At 39.7% G+C, this 16,160-nt stretch overlaps 1 protein-coding gene across 1 annotated transcript in view; it reads right to left on the bottom strand.

Annotated features, from left to right (window-relative positions):
* SYTL5 (synaptotagmin like 5) overlaps positions 1-16,160 on the bottom strand; it is a 109,598-nt gene that overhangs the window by 74,373 nt on the left and 19,065 nt on the right. The window contains exon 2 of the mRNA XM_043570446.1: positions 13,091-13,300. Within this exon, the coding sequence (XP_043426381.1) occupies positions 13,091-13,300 (210 nt within the window). The remainder of the gene's footprint in view (positions 1-13,090; positions 13,301-16,160) is intronic.

Below are 16,160 nucleotides of genomic sequence, written 5' to 3'. Positions count from 1 at the left end.
GGGCTCGAACTCACAGACTGTGAGATCATGACCTGAGCCGAAGTCGGACGCTTAACCAACTGAGCCACCCAGGCGCCCCATCACAAGGCGCCCCTCCTTAATACCCATCACCCAACTAGCCCATGCCCTACCCACTTCCCTCCATCAACCCTCAGTTTGTTCTCTACCTTTAAGAGTCTCCCATGGTTGGGGCAGCTGGGTGGCTCAGTCGGTTAAGTGTCCAACTCTTGATTTCGGCTCAGGACGTGATCTCACATTTCCTGAGATCAAGCCCCACGTTGGGCTCTGTGCCTACAGCTTGGAGCTTGTTTGGGATTCTCTCTCTCCCTCTCTCTCTGCCCCTATCCTCCTGTGCTCTCTCTTAAAATAAATAAAACACTTAAAAAAAAAGAGTCTTTCATCATTTGTTTCACTCTTTTCCCCCCTCCCATATGTTCATTTGTTTTTTTTTAAAAAAATATTTTAATGTTTATTTTTATTTTTGAGAGAGAGAGAAGGAGCACAAGCAGGGCAGGGGCAGAGAGGGAGACACAGAATCCAAAGCAGGCTCCGGGCTCTGAGCTGTCAGCACAGAGCGTGACGCAGGTGGGGCTCGAACTCTTGAACTGCAAGATCGTGACCTGGGCCGAAGTTGGACACTTAACCGACTGAGCCACCCAGGTGCCCCTGTTCATCTGTCTTGATGGACAATACAAGTTTGAATGGTGTGGCTTCACTTATATGTGGAGTTTTTTCAATATATTGTTAAAATTTTTGGAGATTTGTGACAATTTGAAAAACTCAGAGGAAATGCACTGCCTAGAAATATTAAAGAATTAAGGAAAATCTATGTCATGAATTGCATAAAATATATGTGGACACTAGTCTGTTACCATTTACTACCATAAAATATGTACAAATATATCATAAAAAGTTAAACCTTATCAACATTTATGTACACAAAGACTTAGAGACTATATATGGCGCTATTTGCAGTTGAGAAAAATGTATACAAAAGTAACGATGCAGTATTAAATCATGATTGCATAAAATTACCTGTAGTATAAGCTCTACTACTGTAGTAATTTTGTAGCCCCCTCCTGTTGCTCTTGCGGTGAGCTCAAGTGTTGCAAGTATCTACTTAAGGTGCCAAGTGACATTAATCATCTCTGCATGAATAGTTCATCTCTACAGTAAACCACGTATCACAGTAAAAAGTGATCCCTCATGGTTCTCATAGTTTTCGCATTTAGTGCAATACCTCAAACCTCAAATGACACCACTGGACCCATACAGAGTGCCACTAGTGATGCTGGAAGTGCTCCCAAGAAGTAGAGAAAAGTCATGATATTATAAGAAAAAGATGAATTGCTTGATATGTACCACAGATTGAGGCCTGCGGCTGTGGTTGCCCGCCCATTCAAGATATATGAATCCACTGTGAGGACCATTGTAAAAAAGAGAAAAAGAAACTCATGAAGCCATTGCTGCAGTTACACCAGCAAGCGGGAAAACCTTGCGCTTTTTGCAAAATACCTCTCTATCTTGTATAAAAAAATGCAGCTTTTATGTAGGTGCAGGACTGTCACAAGAAAGGCGTAACCTATAGACTCTAACGTGATTTGGGGGAAAAAAATGAAATCCTGATATGACAACTTAAAGCAAAAGAAAGGTGTAGACTCTAAAGCTGGAGAATTTCATGCCAGCCAAGGATGGTTTGGTAATTTTAGAAAGAGGTTTGCCTTAAAAAAAATGTCAAGATAAGAGGAGAAGCATCTTTAGCCAACTTAGAGGCAGCAGATGAGTTTCCAGACAGCACTTACAAACTCACTGGGGAGAAAGGATATTTGCTCAAATAGGTTTTTAATGCAGATGAAAGTAACCTATTCTGGGGGAAAAATACCACAAAGGACATTTGTTAGTAATGAAGAGAAGCGAACACTAGGATCCAAGACAGGAAGGGATAGGCTAACTGTACTTTTATGTGCAAATGCAGTTGGGTTTATCATCAGCACTGCCCTTATCTATAAAGCCGCTAAACTCCTAACCTTGAAGAAAAAAGATAAACATCAGCGGCTAGTGTTTTGGTTGTACAACAAGAAGGTGTTAACAATGAGAACCCTGCTTTTAAATTGGTTTCAAAGATTCCGTCCCTAAAGTCAGGAAACACCTTGACAGTAAAGTACTACCTTCTAAAGTTCTTTTGATTTGGACAATGCCCCTGACCACCCAGAAGACCATGAGTTCAACACCAATGAAGTAGTCTACTTGTGCCCAAACACAGTATCTCTAATTCAGCCTCTAAAGCAGGGGGTCATAAGGATCTTTAAAGCTCATTATACGTGGTACTCTACGGAATGGATTGTCAACATTATGGAAGAGAACCCTAATAGAGAAAACATGAAAGCATGGGAAGATTACACCACTGGAGACGCCACTGTTGTTATAGGAAAATCCACAAAAGCCATCAGCCTGAAATAAAAAATTTCTGCTGGCGAAAACTGTGCACAGATGTTTTACGTGACTTCACGGGGTTTATACAGAGCCAGCCAAGGAAATCATGAAAGAGATTCTGGTTATGGCAAAAAAGGTGAGGAGTAAAGGGTTTCAAGGTACGAATCTTAGAGAAGTTCAAGAGCTAACAGACATCACATCAGAGGAATTAGCAGAAGACGACTTGATGGAGATAAGCAATTCTGAACAAGAACAGATGATGAAGAGTAAGACATAGAAGAAGTGGTGCCAGAAAACAAATTGAAATTAGCTAACTGAGCAGAGGAGTCTCAGTTACTCAACATGGCTTTGGTTTCTTTCACAACACGGACCCTTCTATGATAGGGGCACTCAAACTAAAGCAAGCCATGAAAGAAGGGTTGGTACCATAGAGAAATATTTTTAGAGAAATGAAAAAGCAAAAAAGTCAGAAATTACAATGGATTTCTGTAAAGTTACACTGAGGGTGCCTGTCTTTCCCGCCTTCTCTTGTACCTCCTCGACCTCTTCTGCCTCTGCCACCCCTGAGACAGCAAGACCAACCCTTCCTCTTCCTCCTTAGCCTACTTAACGTGAAGACGACAAGGACAAAGACCTCTGTGATGATCTACTTCCACTTAATGAATAGTAAATAATCATCATGCTGTACAGTTAATAAACTTCTACGTTCATAGAGTTAATAATCAACTTATCTGTTATGTGTGTGTGTGTGTCTCTGTGTGAAAATCTAATTAACTGTGCTGTTAAGAAACGTATGAGACATTTTGTGTCATCATCATCATGGCCTAAGTATTCACTGCGTGGAACATTTTGTGCAAGACATGTATGGAAGTGGTCAGCCTACGCTCACCTAGGCATAAGGTGAGTGATATTTAACATACAATGAACAATGTACTAGTTTCCTTACCATCTTCTAACGTTGCTTTCAAAGATATCATATATATCTTTAATATATATATGTAATATATATAATATCTACAGTATTTTATATCAAAGAAGACAATACTGGTGTAGGTACTGACAGATGATTCATCTTGTAAACAGATGATGTAAACTTAGCTTACAGTATTGATACAGTAATGTAAATGTATTTTCTCTTCCCTAAGATTTTCTAGCTCACTTTATTGTCAAAATATAGTATATAACACATGTAACATACGAAATATGTGGTAATAAATGGTTTATGTTACTGGTAAGGCTTCTGGTCAAGAGAGGCTATTAAGTTTTCAGGGAGTCAAAAGTTATACATAGATTTTTAACTATGTGGGGCGTCAGTGCCCCCAACCCCACGTTGTTCAAGGGTCAACAGTACCTTCAAAAAAGCAACAATATAGTGGTATCTTACTTCCTGACAGAAGCATTGGAAGCCAGAAGTCAATGGAATAAGGTCTTCAAATAAGTGAAAGTTAGTAACTTCTAACCTAGAGTTCAGTAACTGGCAAAAACATGCTTGAAAATTAAGGATAAAGTAAAGCATTACTAAAAACAAAAACAAAAACAAAAACAAAAACAAAAACAAAAACAAAAACTGAGTATTTATCACCAGGAGAACTACACTAAAGGAAACACTGAAGGGTAACCCTTAGGCAAGAGGAAAACTATCCCAGAAGGAAGCACAAAATGTAGTAATAAAAATACAGAGCAATGGAAAGGGTAACAGTGCAATAAATCTAAGTAAATATTAACTATAAAATAACAGTACTGTCTTATGTGATTAAGTATGTTAGTCTGAATGTCTGTGTCCCCCTTGTAATTCATGTTGAAACACAATTCCAATGTCCTGGTATTTGGGGGTAAAGCCCTTGGCAGGTGACTGTGGCCCTTATCAAGAGAGCCCAGAGACTTTCTTTGCCCCTTTCACAATGTGAGGACACAATGAGAAGACAGCTGTCTATGAACCAAGAAGCAGGCCTTCAGCAGACAACATATCTGCCAGAACCTTGATCTTGGACTTCTCAGTCTCCAAAAGTGTGAGAAATCAATTTGTGTTGTTTATAAGCCGCCCAGTCAGTGTTATTCTGTTACGGCTGTCTGAATGGGCTAAGACAAAGTGCATATGTGTATCTCTGTAAGTACAAATACATGTGTATGTCTATATATAGATATAGATAGATATGCAGATATTCTACATGTACAATAGCACTAGAAGGGGAGTACAGGGAGTTAAAGGATTTTAACATTCTGATATTTCTTGGAACTGCCAAAAGGACTCATTTATATTAGATTTTAGTAAGTCAAGAATGTATGTCGTAATCTCTCAAGTGATCACTAGATGAGTGATAAAAAAAAATCTATAAATAATAAAAAAGAGAAATAGAAAAAATACTTAGACAACCTAAATGAAGGCCAATAATTTGAAATAAAGAAAGGAATACATGGGACAAAGAGCAAGTAAATAGGTGGTAGATTTTAAGTAAAATGTATGAGTAACTTTTTTAGTACAAATGGAATAAATATCTTAATGAATGACAACTGTTGGGTAGGATTTAACACACACGTGCACAATTATATGCTACTTACAGAAGAGACACCTTAAATATAAGGAAACAGAAGGGTTGAAAGTAAAAGGATAAAAGAGGATTTACCAATCAAACACTAAAAGACACACACACACACACACACACACACGCACACACACACACACAATGCTGCTGCAGCCATAACAACAAATAAACGTTAAGGAAAAAAAATCATAACTTGCCAACAGGATCAAGTTTTCATAATGTACACCTATAAAATATCAAAATCCAAAATATTTAAGCACTCAAGACGATCACTTTAACATATATAAATAAAATATTATCAGAACTAAAAGGATAGAGAGGCACCTGGCTGGCTCAGTTGGTAGAACATGTGACTCTTGATCTTGGGGTTGTGAGTTTGAGCCCCATAGTGGGTATAGAGATTACTTAAAAATAAAATCTTAAAAAAAAGAACTAAAAGGATAGATAGAAAATCCATAATCATTAATTGAGAGAGGTAAGTATATACCTCTCTCAATATTGGATAGAATACACAGATTGAAAAAATCAGTAAGGATATGGGAGATTTGGACAACACAATTAACAAACATCATTAGATATATCTAGGATATTCAAATAAACACTGCAGAATTTTTTCTTTCAATGGCATAGGAAATATTTAACAACACTGACCATTTGCTGAGCCAAATTTCAAAGACTGAAATCAGAGACTTTCCTCTGACCGCATTGAATTAAGCTAGAAATCAATATCAAAAAGAGATAAAGTTTTATAAAATTAGAAAAAAGACAATTATAAAGATCTCATATCGAAAAAGATGATGGAAATTATTAAACAGAATGCAGTAAAGGTACTAAAATGAATGACATAAAAATGTGTGGGATGCAGCTGAAGCAGTGAAAACAGGAAAATTTATATTCTGAAATGCATATGTTAGAAAAAACAAAGGCTAGGAAAGCAAGTATCTAAACACCTGAATCAAAAAAATCATTACTGAAAAAAATGGAAAAAAAGGAGAACGAGATATAAAATATAGAACCTAGATGTACTAAAGGATGAGAATATATCCATTCAAATATCAGGGAATATAGAAACTTGAAAAGTTTGAGTCATCACAGTTTTAAAGTCACTTGAGAAGGAGTTGGGATCCAAATCTCAGTCCAGAGTAAATGTCATAGAGAGGATTCCATCGGGGGACGCAAGGCTATAACATTTATTCACCTAAAAGTCATCCAATACACGTAGGGAAATGGAATGATATTATTCTGAAATAACCTTCTTTTATAGACTGGCCATGCTTTAAAGTGACTTTTATTAAACATATTAATTATATTCACAATTTCTAAATTAAATATCCATGATGCAAAAAAGTCACTAGTGAAAGATACATTAAATCTAAAGAAAGCAAAAAGAAGGAAACAAATAAAGAAGGCAGAAAGCAATAAAATTCAAAACAAATATGCAATATGGCAAAAAAGATACAAGTATTAGAAAGGAAGAAATAAAAGTCATTCTTCACAGATGACATGATTGTATATAAAAAAAATCTGAAAGGCTCCGCAGAAACTGTTATAAACAACAAGTAAATTTAAAAAGATTGCTAAATACAAGGTCAGACTATTCAAATCAATTGTATTTCCACATTGCAACAATTAGAAAATAAAATTTAAAAAAGATACTATTCGGGGTACTTGGGTGGCTCAGTCAGTCAAGCGTCAGACTTCGGCTGAGATCATGATCTCACAGTTTGTGAGTTCGAGCCCCACATTTGGCATACTGCTGTTAGCCTAAGGGCCCACTTCAGATCCTCTGTGCCCCTCTCTCTCTGCTCCTCCCCTGCTCATGCACTTGCTCGCTTGCTCTCTCTCTCTCTTAAAAATAAACATTTTAAAAAGATACTGTCTGGAATAACATAAAAATCAAGTACTTGGAATAAATCTAATAATGTGTAAAAGTTGTACCCAGAGACTATAACGTTTTATTGAGAGAAATTAAAAGCAAATAAATAGGCACATAGTGTTTGTGTATAGAGAGACTAAATTCTGAAAGATGTCAATACTCCCCCAAAAGCATCTGTGGATATAATACAATTCCTATAAAAATGCCAATAGGGTTTATTTTGTGGGAACTGTTAAGCTGATTCTAAAATTTATATGAAAATGCCAGGGGTCAATAATAACCAGGGAATTCTGAACAAAAAGAACAGGGTTGCAAGTCTAAACCTGCGGCACTGGCAGAATGATAGATTAGTCATAAATAATACTTGGTTTGTGAAAGGAACACTGTAGAACAGTGAAAAAATGATGGTCATTTTAATGAATGTTCCTGGGTCATGTGCATATACATATTCAAATATAAAAATAAATCCCTAAATCATAAGCATACGCAAAAATCAGTTCCAGGCAGATTGTAGGTCTAAAGGTAAAAGTTAAACCTATAACGATACAGAAGATCACATAGGAGAATGTTTTTATGATTTGAAAGTTAGGGAAAGTTTTCTTTAACAGGATATAGAAAAAAAATCCCACTAATCAAACAGGAAGAGATAAACGAATTGAGCCACTAAAAATTAGAGATTTCTGTTCATTAAATGGCAGCATTAAGAGTAAAAAGGCGGGGCGCCTGGGTGGCGCAGTCGGTTAAGCGTCTGACTTCAGCCAGGTCACGATCTCGCGGTCTGTGGGTTCGAGCCCCACGTCGGGCTCTGGGCTGATGGCTCAGAGCCTGGAGCCTGCCCCTCCCCCGTTCATGCTCTGTCTCTCTCTGTCCCAAAAATAAATAAAAAACGTTGAAAAAAAAATTAAAAAAAAAAAGAGTAAAAAGGCAAGTCAGAAAAGTATCTATAACAGAAATAACCAACGTGGTTTGTATGCAGGATATATAAAGAGGTTCTTCAAATTAGTCAGTAAAAGACAACAGAAAAATAGGCAAGAGACTTGAACTAGCACTTCACCAAAAAGGATGTTCAAATGGTCAATAAACATACGAAAATATTCTCATTCTCGTTAGTAATAAAGAAAATGTAAATTACTCCACTATACAGTCAACAAAATTATAAAAGTAAAAATGTAAACAATTACAATGTCCGTGCACTGCTAATGAAAAGGTAATGTGGCACAACCACTCCGGAAAATTTAAAATTTGATCTGGCATCATCTACTGAAATGGAACACATGCGTATTCTGTGACACAGCCATTTTAGTCCTATGTATATATCCAACAGAAATGCATACACATGTGCGCTAAGAGACATGTACAAGAATATTTATAGTAACATTATTTGTAAGAGGTGAAAACTGAAAACATCCCAAATATTCATTAATGATAGAATAGTTTATCAATTTATGTATATTTCTCTTTTTAATGTTTGTTTACCTTAGAGAGAGAGAGAGAGCATGCAAGCAATCAGGGGAGGGGCAGAGACAGAGGGGGACAGAGGATCCCAAGCAGGCTCTGTGTTGACAGCACAGAGCCCAATGTGGGGCTCAAATCCACGAACCGTGAGATCATGACCTGAACCAAAGTCGGACGCTTAACCGACCGAGCCGCCCAGGCGCCCCTAATTCATGTATACTTCTAACCTGTAACATTACCAAACAGTAAAAACGAATAGATGACTAATAGAGGTGACAAAATACACTAGTCTCACAAGTATAATGTTAACAAAGTTATCAACAAACAAATACACACCACGTCATTAAGTTTACATAAAGTATAAAGGAGTCAAAGCTCATCTATGACGTTAGCAGGATAGTGTTTCTTTTTGGGAGATAAAAAAGGGAGCAGTGACTGGGAGGAGGAATGGGAAAGGCTTCTGGAGTATTAATAATGTTCTACTTCTTTACCTTAGAGATAACGGCACAGAAATTGTTACAATTCCCTAAGCCGTTCACCAGTGCTTCTCAAGCAGGGGCAAATTTTCCTCCTCAGGGGACATTCAGCACCTTCTGCAGGAATTTTTCATTGTCACACTGGAGGGTGGAAGCGGGGTGCTACAGGCATCTAGCGGGTGGAGGCCAGGGATGTTGCTAAACATCCTGCAGTGCGTTAGACACTGTCACTCTCCAAATTATATCAACCAGGATATCAGTAATGCTGAAATTGAGAAACTCCGCTGTATACTTGTTACTTGTGTTCTTTTGTGTAAGTTAACTCTGATAAAAGAAACCCAGAAGGCCATTTGTATAAGGGTCAATAAAAAACAAGGACATTAGTCTCCATCCAAGTTTTCCTATTTCTCTTTCTTTGCTTCTTGTTAATTTTTCAATTCCATTTGTTGCCTGCTAGTGGTCACTAAGAATGGGGAGGGAGAAATGTCCCTCAAAGTTGTGTAGACGCAAAACTAAAATTGAGAAAATTCTGTCCATTAATTTATTATTTCCTTGGTGACTTAGTATCTGACTATCCTGGAAGAGCCTTTATAGCCAACTCTGAAATGCCAAATTAAGGGGAGCAGAATTGGAGAAAGCTATTACAACACACTCAGACAAACTTTCTAAAAAATGTCCAGAGTTGAAAACAGCAACTGCTGCATTACTTACTTGACTCACAGATGTATCGTGTTATTTTCGACGAGAAAGCAAAGTGATCAACTTTTGATAGTTTTTCTCAACAGGCATAAGGAGAAATAGCCAAAGGAAACGATTTGATTTCATGTGAAATTAAGATGTCTAACATTATTTTTGCATCCTGATTTGCAGATGACTAAACTTCATTTAGAAAATGAATACAGATTTGGGAATTCTGAGGAAGATGGATTCCTAAGCTCACCTCATCCCATGGATACAACTAGGTAACACCCACACCAGTGTACTTAACCAGAGAATGACCCAAAGACTGGCGGAGCTGACTTTCCACACCTAAATGTGGACAAGAGGACACATTGAAGAGGGTAGGAAGAGCACAGATGTAGTTCAGAGCTAAACAGACTCACAGGACTGTCCCTGGGAGAAAGGGACACTGCAGGCATGGAGGAGGAGATCGCCACACCAGGCACCTGCATGGCGAAGACAAAACCCGTAACATTTGGCTTTGAAAACCAGAGGGACCTTATTTTCTGAGTTCTTACAATCAGCGGGGCTTAACACCCGGAACCTTAAAAATCAGGGGGCGTGGCTCTGGGACAGCCAGGAGGGGGAAAGGAAACTGAGTCCCCATCCTTAAGGAGCACAACAAACAGCTCCACTGAGATAAAGCAGAGAAGCAGTTTGAAAAACACCTGAGGTATATGGGACGGAGACTTGTTTCTTAATCTCAGAGCATGTGCCGGAGGGGCAGGGATCATTGGGAGACTTCTCCTAGAACAACATTGCTGGCAGGCACCATTTCCCTCTCTTGCCCCACCCCCAATCTAGACACACAGTCACTTATGGGAATCACCTTGCTAACAGTGTGCCATGCCCTAGCATTCTTCTGTGGACCTGCCGCCTCCAATACGCTTTGACCAGAGCTCATCCAAAGTGTTGCCACAAGCCTAGCAGTATGAAAGCAGCCCTGACAGAGGCCGGCGAAACTCCAAAGTGACCCCTGCCCCAGGAAGAGGGGAAGATAACCACACACACCACTACAGACCCAACAGTGGGCTGGGGGGAAGACATCTGGTCTGACTGCAGGGACCACTCACCAACAAAAGATTCCCAGGGGACAACTCAGGGAGAGTGCCCTGCAGTTCGGTGCCATTGGATACCTGGCAAATGCCAGGTCTGACTTAAATGAAGCATAAGACAGCCTCAGAGTGGCCCACTAACCCCAGAGAGACCAAACCCTGCCCACAACAGGCAAAGAGAGCCATTGCAGACAAGTGTACTGAAGGCAAATTGGCTCAGCCACAACAGTAGAGTGCACATAACACATAGGAGACACCCCTGAAGCACCAGGTTCTGGTGAAAAGGGGACACTACATCGCAGGGCACTCTAGGACTTCTTCTTCATAAGGCTACTACTTTTAAGAGCAGGAGACATGGCTGACTTTTCTAACACATAGAAACAGACACAGACAGACAAAATGAAGAGACAGAGGGATGTGCCCTAAATTAAAGAACAGGGCAAAATCACAGAAAGAGAGCTTAACAAAATGGAAATTAATAATATGCCTGATAGAGAATTTAAAGCAATCATCATAGAGATACTCACTGGATTTGAGAAGAGTGGAGGATCTCAGTGAGACCCTTAAGAAATGAATAGAAAACATATAAACTGTGGACTTTCTAAGTAATTTCCAAGAAATTTGTAAATTCTTTTTTTAATGTTTATTTATTTTTGAGAGAAAGACAGAGCACAAGTGTGTGGGGGGGAAGCAGAGAGAGAGGGAGACATAGAATCCGAAGCAGGCTCCAGGCTCTAAACTATCAGCACAGAGCCCGACATGGGGCTCAAACTCACGGACTGTGAGATCATGACCTGAGCTGAAGTCAGACGCTTAACCGACTGAGCCACCCAGGCTTCCTGAGCTGATTTTTTTTTTTTTTTTAGCAGATACTTGGCAGGCCAGAAGGGAGTGGCATGATATAGCCTAAGTACTGAAAGAAAAACCTGCAGCAAAGAATACTCTATCCAGCAGGGCTATCATTCAAAACAGAAGTGTTTTCCAAACAAAAATTAAAGGAATTCATGACCACTAAACCAATCCTGCAAGAAATGTTAAAGGAGATTCAATGAGTGGAAAAGAAAGACCATAGGCAGGAGTAAGAAAAGTAGGAAGCAGAAAACCAGTAAAATTAAGCATATCTATAAAATTCAATCAAGGTAATCATGAAATAATACAATGTCAAGTATGAATATATGCCTAAAACGTGGGGGTGGGGGCAAAAGAGAGAGGACTCAAACAGAAATGAAAGAAGAGAAATAACAACCAATACTGCAGAAATACACAAGAATTATAAGAGAATATTATAAAAAATTATATGGACAACTAGACAACTTAGAAAAATGGATAAATTCACAGAAACATGTAACTTCCCAAAACTAAATCAGGAAGAAATAAAAAAATGTGGGGGCTCCTGGGTGGCGCAGTCGGTTAAGCCTCCGACTTCAGCCAGGTCACGATCTCGCAGTCTGGGAGTTCGAGCCCTGCGTCGGGCTCTGGGCTGATGGCTCAGAGCCTGGAGCCTGTTTCCGATTCTGTGTCTCCCTCTCTCTCTGCCCCTCCCCCATTCATGCTCTGTCTCTCTCTGTCCCAAAAATAAATAAACATTGAAAAAAAAATTTAAAAAAAATGTGAACAGGTTATCAGCAATTGTAATTGAATCAGTTCTCAAAAAATTCCCAAGAAACCAGGTGGCTTCAGAGTTGAAATCTACCAAACATTTAAGGAGTGCTAATACCTATTCTTCTCAAAGTACTAAAAAAAATAGTAGAGGGAAGAACGTTCCAAATTCAGTCTGTGAGGTCAGCATGACCCTGATACCCAAACAGGATAAAGATACTACAAATAAAAAAGAAAGAGAACTACAGGCCAATATCTTTGATGAGCATAGATGCAAATATCCTCAACAAATACTAGCAAACTGAATCTAACAACACATCAGAGAGATCATTCACCATGATCAACCTGGATTTATTCCTAGGATGCAAGGCAGGGGGTCAATATTCACAAATCAATCAACCAATGTGATACGTCACAGCAATAAGAGAAAGGATAAAAACCATACGCTCATTTCAAGAGACGCAGAAAAAGCTTTGCCCCGCATGTGACGTGGAAAGCAGGCTGGATGGATATTTCATACTCTTCCTGCCAGTCACCGCACACATCTAAGGATGGCTTCGGGGAATTGCCTGTGCCTTCTGAGAAGACATGTGAGCCAAGTGGGGCTATAAGTGAAGAAAGCTTGTGCGTGGTTTTCAAATGTAGAAAGAGACCTCATTCTGCCAGGCTTCAAATTTGACTGTTTTACAGTCTTTAAAACTAAAAATACTGTTCTCTATTTTGCTAGTGTATGCTTACTCATGCGCGCGCGCACACACACACACACACCCCCCTCTCCAGAATTCTACAAAGGCATTGCTGAGCCTGTGTTGGGCTATATTTGTATTCTACTCTCTATCCCTAAATTTTAAATACTTTTTTCTGTTTTTCTTTCCCCACTCCAATCCTTTCAGTCATCAAATCTGGCATTCCGCACAAAGACAAGAAACTCACGCGACTTTGGCACAGATGGTGCATTGCCAGCTGCCGTCAAGGCCCGAGACCCGACATTCGCTGCACACTCTCAGTGAGCAGGCCCGGCACGGGTCTCCTCGGTCGAATATTAAGCCCAGGTTTCTCTGACAGTAGACACAGACTCTGCTGGTTTCTTGTTGAGTCTTCCCACTTCTACGTTTTGCTTCTAAGAGTTCATTTTTCAGCTTCCTGGAAGGAGAGGGAGAAAAAACATCGCTGAACACAAAAAGAAAACAGAGGTACAGAGCTCTCTTCACTTAAGGGGTATTTTCACTTCGAAGAACACTTGAGAGAATCAAGGAGTCAGAGCCAAATGCTTTGAGGAAACACAATTTCTTTCTCTAACATCGGTAATCTTTCGGTATCAGTAGTGGAAAACCACAGCGCTTGTGTTTTACGTTTGAATTCGGACGTCCTCCACCGCCACTACTATTTTGCTATTAGCACTGATTCACATGCTACTCTAACTTCACCAGTACGTCTCCGATATCTTAAGGCGGGAGTACAACCCATCTGGCAGCTCGCCCAGTACCACGTTCCTTACCTGCCTGGATACACTACACGAAGCAAGAGTGTGAAATCACTGACACTTTCCCCAAGCGATCCAATAAACAGTTTTCTACAAAGACATGTCCCAACGCTTCTCAGCATTGGATGGTTTCCGACAACTACCGCCAACCTGTATGTTCTATCAGGAATCAGCTGTCCAAACTGAGGCAATGATTTGTCAGCTAAACCCTAATTTCTTCGTTTCTAAAATAGGGGTAATAATGTTCTTACGTGATTGTTTTTAACTTTGAGCAAGATAATATACGTAAAGTTACCGGCATGGTGCCTGGCATATACTAAATAAATGCTAGTTCTACGTCCCTTTGTTTAATGCCTGACACGTAATTTTTTAAATATACACATTAGAAATGAGCTATTCAAAGTGATGCAACAGGGAACTTACTGGGAATGCATAATTTCAGTCCCCACCTTAGGCCTAGTGGATCAGTCTGCATAGTCACAAAATCTCCAGGTGATCCGAGTTTCAGACGCACAGCTTTGGACAATCTGTGCTCAAATTTGGCTATATGCTGGAATCACCTGGGAGGATTTTTAAAAGTACTGATTCTCTAGTCTCCCCTCCCCCCGACTCTGATATTTTTTCAACGTGTGACTATTTATTCTAATATACTGCCAAATTTGGAGAAACAATACTCTAAAAGATAGGCTCATCTCCAGACCCTTCTTGAACACAACATTTCTATGTTCCAGAAGAAACAAACATCCCGGGATCACTTCATACATCTCATAACATTTCCTTTTACATTTGTGGTACTGAGCTCTGTTATACAAAACCAGAAACTAGGTTTTTTAATTGCTAGTCTGATGAGAGATTCCTAACGGGGAGTTTAAAAAAGGAATAAGGTTTCCAAAACCTTTGATTAACTGTCTCATTCATTCATCCAACGAACATTTCTTGACTGCCTAGTGTATGCTGGGCACTCTGGCATTCAAAGACAAAAAATGAGTAAAAACAGGATGATCTGCTAAGGATTCCCAGTATCCTCAATGTTAGTTAAGAAGAGGACAAATGAGGGGCATCTGGGTGGCGCAGTCGGTTGGGCGTCCGACTTCAGCCAGGTCACGATCTCGCGGTCCGTGAGTTCGAGCCCCGCGTCGGGCTCTGGGCTGATGGCTCAGAGCCTGGAGCCTGTTTCTGTGTCTCCCTCTCTCCCTGCCCCTCCCCCGTTCATGCTCTGTCTCTCTCTGTCCCAAAAATAAACAAACAAAAAAAAAAGAGGACAAATGATGCAAGATGATTCATTCATTACAACAGGCAGCCATACAGAATGCTCTCAAGTCCTCCTTCTTGTCCACCAAAATTCAGATGACAAGAACCCACAGCAAATTTTCCTAATCCCTGATTTAGAGCTTACAAAGTACCCTTATGCCCTTTTTTTTCCCCATGAACAACTGGCTTAAGAAATTGAATGTAAGAAAAGCTCCACATAATTTGCTTTTGAAAACTTGCAGAAGCTACAAGCTTTAAGATAACAAAATGAGTTCTCATTCGAAGACCACGATTATATTGTCCGGAGAATCACAACAGATGTCTGAACACCTCAGGGCACAGGAGAAATAAAACATTGCTTATTTGAAATCTACAACAATTCATGCAACAATGATAAACAAATTAAAATGGGTAGAGCAAAGACAGCAATCATGGATAGCAGTCCTAGCTGAATAGGCTGGTGGGCAGATCCTCTTCTGGAAAAAAAAATTCCATGACCACTTTCGTGAATCACTTACCAGTTCCTTAATCACTTAGTTCCACAGAATGGGTGAGACCACTTGGAGAAATTATGGCCATAGAGTGAAACATTTTCATCGCATCTTTCTTTGTGCTCTACTGGTAAGACTCTATTTAGCAATCAGGTTTGACTTACGGCATTTCTAAAGGCTGAAAAGACTCGGGGCCCCATGTAAATCATGCCACAAGGAAACAAGAATGTAAAGGTCCCAACATAGTAATGGAATTTCTAAGGCAATTGTTGCTAAGTGTCCCACATACTCTAGGAGCGATCTCTGAGATTGTGGGAAAAGATGGGAAGACTTCCATAGACTGGCACAAAATACTAAACAGCCTGCTGACTTTTCAGATCTCTCGTAGCAATTGTCCTAATTTAATCATGCCTAGGATAATTTACATTAAATGGACATAACCATTTTCAGACACTCAAGAAGAGGAGGAAGGTTGGAGGGAGGGTAATTGCAACTGGGAAAAGAAAGTATGCAAGTGGAGAATTAACACCAAGGAGAAAGGGAGTATAGGCAGCTAGAAGAGAGGAACAGGATGAGAGAGGGCTCTTCCCTCTGCCTTACTAGCCAGCATCTACAAAAAGCAAGGCAGGTCTCCTTTTGTTCCTGCCTTGCTGACCCAATCTCAGAAAGGTATCTGAGGAAGCTGACTTTCTGGGTTTCGAGCACAGTATCTATTCATCACCGCCCCCCCCTCCCTGCCCCAACCACGTAAGCTAGAAATGCTTCTGGTTCCAAGTAA

The sequence above is a fragment of the Prionailurus bengalensis genome, chromosome X, assembly GCF_016509475.1.
Source record: "Prionailurus bengalensis isolate Pbe53 chromosome X, Fcat_Pben_1.1_paternal_pri, whole genome shotgun sequence".
Taxonomy (NCBI): Eukaryota; Metazoa; Chordata; class Mammalia; order Carnivora; family Felidae; genus Prionailurus; species Prionailurus bengalensis.
This window is presented reverse-complemented; position numbering and strand designations above follow the sequence as displayed.